The sequence below is a fragment of the Thamnophis elegans genome, chromosome 9 (genome assembly GCF_009769535.1).
Source record: "Thamnophis elegans isolate rThaEle1 chromosome 9, rThaEle1.pri, whole genome shotgun sequence".
In the NCBI taxonomy this organism is placed as follows: domain Eukaryota; kingdom Metazoa; phylum Chordata; class Lepidosauria; order Squamata; family Colubridae; genus Thamnophis; species Thamnophis elegans.
In genome coordinates this window covers 41511281-41519620 of record NC_045549.1, presented here as the reverse complement: position 1 = coordinate 41519620, position 8340 = coordinate 41511281, and the positions used below count along the sequence as shown (strand labels likewise).

The 8340-nt window shown below is 40.8% G+C and overlaps 1 protein-coding gene across 1 annotated transcript; it reads left to right on the top strand.

Annotated features, from left to right (window-relative positions):
- The first annotated feature begins 950 nt into the window (after positions 1 to 950).
- Positions 951 to 7755, top strand: SPRY1 (sprouty RTK signaling antagonist 1). Its single transcript, XM_032224695.1, has 3 exons — positions 951 to 1153; positions 1789 to 2594; positions 6048 to 7755. The coding sequence occupies exon 3, from the start codon at positions 6103 to 6105 to the stop codon at positions 7063 to 7065; it is 963 nt and encodes a 320-aa protein (XP_032080586.1). The 5' UTR covers positions 951 to 1153; positions 1789 to 2594; positions 6048 to 6102; the 3' UTR covers positions 7066 to 7755.
- Positions 7756 to 8340: the final 585 nt, after the last annotated feature.

Sequence of the window (8340 nt, the reverse complement as noted above, 5' to 3'; positions counted from 1 at the left end):
CTATTCTAGATTTTGAATATTATATATAAAATGATGTAAAACAATTATAGTCAAATTAAGGTTGAGATATAATAATCGTGATATATATGAATATATGTGAATTTAAAATATGTGATTTGATATGAAAATCAGGTGATGACTATGGAAGAAATGCATGGAAATACTGTAACCAACTGACACAATTTCTACAATTTGTAATAGAAGATGGCTTTTTTTATTTGTATGTTTGCTTGTCTTTGTTCAAAAATAAATAAAAATTGTTTTTAAAAAAAACTGAGGAGAAATTTCCTGACAGAACAATTAATCAGTGGAACAGCTTGCCTCCAGAAGTTGTGAATGCCCCAACACTGGATATCTTTAAGAAGATATTGGATAGCCATTTGTCTGGAACGGTATAGGGTTTCCTGCCTAGGCAGGGGGTTGGACTAGAAGACCTCCAAGGTCCCTTCCAACTCTGCTATTGTATTGTAACTAATTGTAACTAAGAATGAAGATTGCAAAATAATGGAGCCCCCAAAATCTTACTCCTGCATATATGCATATGATATTGGTGAAGAGTATCATCTGTCCTTTATGAAATCACTGAATGAATTTAGTACAACCACAATTTGTATATCTAAGAATACACAAAGTCATTACAAGCATTACAAAAATGGTCATAAAGATTATATTCTCAGAGAGGTATTTAAAAAAATTATGTTCCGGATTATTACTCATAATACTTGTGTTCGCAATTAATCCAAGCCAAGGCAACATCGCTTCTTGTGTTATTTTTCGTGACGTGAAGGGGAAAACATGAAAGTTGGTAAACAATCATTATAACTGGGAAGCCCAGAGACATGAATGAGTAAGATGAAACTGTAGCTGCAGGGAAGAAACTCCACTCCGGGTTTTTCTGGTCGCTCTCTGAGTGACAGATTGACATCACTGGAGGCGTGAGGAAGGGTTGAGGTGGGGGCTCTGTGCTGAAATGCTGCCGTGCGGAGTTTAGGTCATTCTGAAACAGCTCCGCTCGCGCACAAAAGAGCCTGCAAAGTGATAGCTGCAGCGGGCAAAGTCAAGCAACTGCCGTCTCTCCGAGCCAAGCGATTTGGATTTAATTCTATTCCCATGGGATTTAATTTAAGGGAACGGCTCCCAACCTTTGCATTCGGTAATCTTGGTCTGGAGGTTTTTGCAAGGCTTTCGGAAGTAGCTCAGGTGCTGTGTATGTGTGAGCGAGTGAGTGAGAGAAAGAGAGAGAGAGAGAGAGATTAAATGCCCGCGTCTGTAAGTGGGTGCAACCAACTTCTGGCTTAAAGGCTGCCGGCCGTTTAAAATAAATTGATACCAAATATTGCCATTCGTGACGTTTTGAAGGTTTAACGATCTGCAAAGCCACCTTTAATAAGTAAAGCAGCTAAGTTATTTCAAATGTAGACACAGGGACTCTGGGGGGAGGGGGTAATGAAAGCCCCCTCCAAAAGGCAGCTCTCCATTTGTCCTCCCTTCCTCCGCGAAATCCTTTGCAAACTTTGTACCTTTTCGGGTTACACGGGTGTTCAACTTAAACATCAACGATGTGCGTACGTGTGTGCGCGCGTGTGTGCGTGAGAAGAGGAATAGTGACTCTAAGGCTACTCCTCCCCCCCACCGGTGAAATTGGTGGTGCAATCAGCCTGTCAACCAAGTTGCGCCAAGAAGCACATGGTAGCTCTGCTTCTTGCCTACTTCTGTTATGCCCGCGAGGATGTCTTGCGCCTCCTGGTTGCATTTTTTATTGATGTTGGATTTCCTCCTCTCCCCCAGGCATTTCCCTTGTACTTTGCCTCGCTTAAGGTTGGAGCGGAAAGCTGCGGCCCAAGGACCATGTGGTGAAAAGAAGGTTGGAGTCGAGGAAGTGGTTGGACTTATCTGCTACACGCGCGCCTGACTGGGAGGGGAAAAATCTGCGCCTCCAAAGCGGGAGAGAGGGGAAAAAAAGAAAGAAAGAAAAGCTCCCAACTTGGCGGAAGGCAGGAGGGAGAACCGAGCGTGCCGCAGCAAGCTTGCTTCGTGAAAAGGCGGCTACTCATTTCTGATTTTTTTTCTTTTTACCTCCCCCCCCCCCTTGAAGTCGTTCGCCGCTTTAGGAGCGACCCTCTGTCGGCCTGTTGCGGATGCGACGTGTGATGGAAAAGCGGTAGCTCGAATTTGCAAAACCAGTTCGGCCTCTTCTCCTCCCGACTGCTGAAGAAACCTAGTTGGGATTTTGCTCTCCAGAGAGAATTTCCCGAGTAGCTCGATTGTAGGGCAGGGCGCGCGCAGTGTAAGCAGACACCCCTTTGAATGTGGGTGTTCGGAAGGCGAGCTGTTTGGGGGGGACAACGAGTTGGGGTGCCTCTCGTTCGAGGACCAGGATTTTTGCGAGCGCTCGGCGCGAGAAAACGAAGAGAAACAAACTTGGCCTCTCGGATCCGACGACAGCTGGAGAGCAAAGGTTGGGGGGAGCAGAGAAGGTTTCGGCTTCTGGAATGAGTTTCCCTGCGCTTTAAGGACTTATGGGATCCTCGCACTCTACCTTATGGATCTAACTTAGCAGGGACGTGCCTTCACGCGGATTTGCCATCCAAAACGTAAGTTTTGTGCCAGTCCCCTTTCTTGTCCTAACTTGGCTTGCAAAATGGATTCTCGCTGCCTTTTTTTGCACGTGTGGCGCTCAAGTATTCAGCAGGTGCCCTGGCATTTCCCCTTCCCAATAAAGCAGTTTTCTGTGGGGCCAGCTTGAAGAGGGGTGGGGGGAGCCGAGGATGGTGCTGCGGTCGCTGGAAGGCTCGTTTGGATAGATTTCCTTGGCTTAAAAAGAGGCGATTTCGATTGTCTTCCAGCCCAGATTTGCTGGGCTCTGAACTTGTAGCTTCGGACAAGGCATATAGGCGTGCATGTTGTTATAAGTGGGGCGGCTGGATCGAAGGGTTAAAACCTGCCAACTGCTTCGGTGGAGAAGTATGCCGTTTTTCGACCGTTAGAGTTGTTTGGTGCCTGGTCTGTAAGCCTCTACTCTGATGTCCTTTGCTAGCATTCGGCACAGGTGACACTGGAAGGAAATCATTTTGGATTGTTCTTCCCAAACAAGATGAGGCTGGAATAAGTAACCAGGTTGGGTCTTACTTTTACTATTACTAGTATTGCATGCTTGCACATATGTTTCTGGAAATTGTTCTGTTAGGGTTCCCTTGTTTATTTTCCAGAGTAGAGATGTGGTTCAGAGAAGGGAGCATACAATTGTGTAACTGTGTTGGCCACATATTGTAGAGGTAAAAGTGATTGGATTATTATTTTTTAATCACACGAATTAGAGCTCTACTCTGCTATATGCAGTTCTTTGGGTGTAAAGTGTGGTGGATATCATAATAATCCCTACTAATTCCGTGGATTTTATGCTAAGAGCAGGGTCAAGGTTTTGCTTCCAATGGTTTACTAAATAATCCCCAACATTGTTTTTTTTTCTAAGAACGCAGATCTTAAAAATATGTCTTGTGTGTGTATGAACTATGCGTAGTCAATAGTGGAGGGATTTTCCCTTGCAATATGGGTGAGATTCTAGTGGGTCACTGAAGAGGCTACAAGAAGGAAATGGTGTTTCGGGCAGAGATAAAAAGGCTTCCCCGCCCTCCCCCACCTTCTTAGAAATCATTGAAGGGAAATGGGAGGGGGGAATCCCTGCATGCTCAAACTAGCGCACCCAAATCTTCCATATTTGCCTTGAAAGGTAGGGGAGGCTGTGCAGCTTTAAGCATTGGAAAGTCCGCCCCCCTGAGGTAATAGTAACCGTAGCCAATTCCCTTCCTCCTCTGCAAATGGGGGTGAAGAAAATCCCTTGTTTTCATTCATAACTTTTTCTTCTTCCATCCCAGCTCTGCATTCACTGCTGCCTCTGAGCTCAGATTGCATATGGGCAGTGCAACCACTGCCTCACCAGCCTGCTGCTTCTCCGTGTCTCTCAAGTCCACGCAAAGCAGATTTTTGTAGAGCTTGTTCACCTTCCTACCATTTTGAAGGCTAGTAATGAACTAAAACAAGAAACATGTCAGGCTTTGTTCCACAAAGCAGGGGAATCCTTAAGATTTCGAATCATTAAAACTATAAATAAAAAACCTCTGATTTTTGATATTAATTGTATGTTTACTGATTAATTGAAAAGCAGTTGTCTGGTTTTTTTAGAATTAATCAGGCTATAGCATCCAAAACATTTTAGAAAATAAGTACTGGTAATCTGGTATAAATAATTTATTTTCAAATAAACGCCACTTTTTAAAGAAGGAACACAATTCCATTCCATCTTGCTGTTTCTTGTGCATACTTAAGACTTTTGTATGCCACAACTGTAGAAAAAAGTATCTAAGTTCCAGACTTCTCTTTTATCCCAGTAGCATTTTTTTTGGATAATTTCTAGAACTTTATGGAAAGCTTATTTTGTGGATTATATTTGTATTTTGGCTTTTGGTGTGTGTGTGGGTGTATAACAATGTGTTTCTGTAAGTATGTGGAGAGTAGGGTAGTATTTTTGCTGGAAATCAGTTACTTAATTTGTATAATTACTAAACGGTAAGCTTCCATTTATAATTATACTACCACAGTCTCAAATGCTGTAGTCCAATTTCTGACTTCTGTTTGGCCTTTAAAAGCAGCTCACAACATGATGTATAAGATGCATACAACTTAAATAAAAATTTAAAAATAGTGTAGCTATGTTATAAAGCAAAATATGTGACTTGCTATATTTGGTCCATTTTTTTTCTCAGCTGTAAACTAGTTAACTTTCAGCTTTTTTGTACTGAGGTTTGATGATGAATCTTTGCACACTGAAGATTTATGGCAAAATTTTGGCCATATTGGTTAAATGTTGTGCAACATTATCGTTTATTTTACACTTATTAAATCAGGTGAGAAACTATGGGGATATTTTTCCAAATCATGGGCTGTATCCCATTCAAAATTGCATTGTCAGAAATTATTGTCTCTCTTTATATAGAGCACTTTCCATAAAAACCTGTGTTATTGTCACAGTGGTCCCAAAAAAGCAAATACTGATTCAAATTTCCCTTTCACCTTTCTTTGAATATTCAAAGGAATGTTTTGAATCTTGTCTACTATATGCTTTTTTCATGACACATTATGCTCAGCTCCCTTTTCCCCCCTAGTGTCTTATTTACCCAAAGAACTGCACGTACATTTGCAAAGATCTGGTAAAGGGAGCGTGTTATTTGCTTATCTCTTCTCCTATTATCCTTTCCTCCATCTACCTCCTTTCACACCCTGCATTAGGTGCATGGGCACTTGGAAAGATGTTGTGTAACAGGATGTGTTTACATCTGGTGTTTTGCTCTAACAAGCGCTAGACATTGAATGTATGTTTGTGTATACATTATATAAATGCACACTACCCAGAAATGATTCACATACTTTTCCCATTGGTAATTGGCTTGAGGCATCATGGAATTACAACTAAAAATACTGCTTGCTGACAATGTTTAAAATAAAGAATGGTCTTAGAATGCAGCTTTGACAAGTAAAACTGACTACCAAAAATCCAATTAAGAATTTTCACATCTCCTTTTGTTTAGAATTTGAATGTCTTCTATCATTCTTCCATCTGATAGAAACTTGGTGTGGCTTTGCATGTTTTATGTTGCAATTTGCTGATAATGGGTGGCATAGAGCAGAAGTAATTATACTACTTTTGCAATAGCATGTGAGGCAGTAAAGAATTTACTTTTGATTAAATGCAATGGAAACCTATATGCATAGTGTCATAATATATTTAAAAAGGAAATCACATTACAATTTACTAAAAAGCAAAATGCTTGTTTTTAACCGTAAAAGGACTTTCAATATATTTTGTTTATGTAGTTATCTAAATTGGTATACACTTTGGTTTGTAACTCAGGGTAATTCCTCATCTGTTGCTATTAGGATATTGGGGCAATATTGTGGCTTGTTGTAAAATGTTTCAATCCCCCCCCCCCCCCCCAAAAAAAAAAAAACTTCTGGGAACTTACCCCTCTTTCCAATTTTCTCCCTTTTAGGATTTCAGATGCATGCCCAGTTCCTGGTGAATGCCAGAATTAGAGACCACTACCGATGGAGTCCACAGGTCAGCATGGAAACAGCAGTTCGTTAGTTGTCCATCAACAGCTTTTTCTGGACAACCGGCAAAGGTTGGACTATGAAAGAGATATTCAGCCAACTGCCATTTTGTCACTGGACCAGATAAAGACTCTCAGAGGCAGCAATGAATATACTGAAGGTCCATCTGTGGTGAAAAAGTCTGCTCCCCGGACAGCTCCAAGACAAGAAAAACATGAAAGGACTCATGAAATCTTACCAATAAATGTGAATAATAATTATGAGCCCAGACCCAGCCATCCTGGACATGTGCTACATCAACACAACTCAAGGGTTCCTGTTTTGAGCAGATCTACAAGTACTGGAAGTGCAGCTAGTTCTGGAAGCAACAGCAGTGCTTCTTCAGAGCAGGGCCTTCTATTAAGATCGCCACCATCAAGGCTGGGCCCGGGTCAGAGATTTGAAAGGCCAATCAGGACGCAACCCAAACCATCATCTTTGATTGTAGATGATCTGAAGAGTCCTTTGAAAGAGGATTCTACTCAACATAAGTTTATATGTGAACAGTGTGGAAAGTGCAAATGTGGAGAATGCACAGCACCCAGGACCTTGCCTTCTTGCTTGGCCTGCAACAGACAGTGTTTGTGCTCAGCAGAAAGCATGGTGGAATATAGCACCTGTATGTGTCTGGTCAAAGGAATCTTCTACCACTGCTCCAATGATGATGAAGGGGACTCATATGCGGATAATCCATGCTCATGCTCCCAGTCACATTGCTGGTCACGGTACTTATGCATGGGGGCCATGGCTTTGTTTCTGCCTTGCCTGCTCTGTTATCCTCCTGCAAAAGGATGCCTAAAACTATGCCGTGGGTGTTATGATTGGATGAATCGTCCAGGATGCCGATGCAAAAACTCTAATACAGTTTATTGTAAGCTGCAAAGTTGTCCATCAAGGGGTCAAGGCAAGCTTTCCTGATTTCTGGAGGGAAAGATTCAGTTCCTCAGACACCAACTTTCAGATAGTGGCTGACTTTTCTGTCAGTGGCTGACTTTTCTGTCTTCATGCCCCTTTTTTCTTTCATGCCCCAAATCTTCTCTCACTTCTATTGCTTATCTCAATGAAGGGCAAATCTGAATGCATTGGTCTTTGGTAAGTGTGGCTCATGTGCTGGTGTCTTTTTTCATCTTGGCAAGTCATCTCAGGACTCTGGACTCCTGAAAGAAGTAATGAGGGTACTGGATTTTTCTGAAGTCTTTTATTCTGCAAACAACTTTCCAAAGATGCTGTTTTGTTCTGTTCTATTTTTAACTAACTTTAATGACTTTCAAGTGTTTTTTTTTCAACTCTTCCCATTCCCCCTTTTTAAAAAAGGCTGCACAATCCAATTATTTCTCTTAAACAAAGTAGAAAGGAAAGGAAAGAAATATGGGTTGAAATTTAGCAAACCTAAGTCACCCCCCACCTTTTTTTTTAATTAACCACTTGCATTTTACTCATTCCTTGGCCACTATTTTTGACAGTCCAGATTTTAAATATTTATCTTCATTGCCCCCATTACTGGTTTCTTCATAAGCTTCTATTGTTTTCAGATATAGATATAGCTTGCTCTTTATATGTGTGTGTGTGTGTGTGTGTGTGTATGTATGTATGTATATGTATATGTATTTAGTGTCACAACCCCTGGTATGCCCAAATATGGGAGGAGGCATACTGCTTCCTTTTTCTGTCTATCGGCTCATCACAAGAGACCATCCAGCACAGGTTCAAATCCCAGTAAGGGTATGGCTAGCTGATGAGAGCTAAATAGCTTGAAATAGATCTATACTAGTCTCCTTTTATTTATTTATCAGCACAAATACAACATGTGTGTGTGTGTGTGTGTATATATACACACACACACATACATGCATACATACATACATACATATACAAGCCCTATCTGTCACTTTTATTTTGATACTAAAGTTGGTTTCTCCACATATGAATAATACAGGTAGTAATACAATTTAAGTTGTATAAGCCGCCTTTGATTTCTTAACACTTCTATTTAACTCATCCTCAGCTCAGTAACTTTCCTCCTCTCTTTATTGCCTTAGCCACATATTGTGGTGCTTTTTGTATATTTTATGTAAAATCACAAAGTTGAATTCTGACTATTTTTAAGACAAAGGTCTGTTAAAACTTTTTTATTGTAAAGAATATTTATTATGTAAATCTCTATTATTTTATGATATTTATTATAAAAAAACT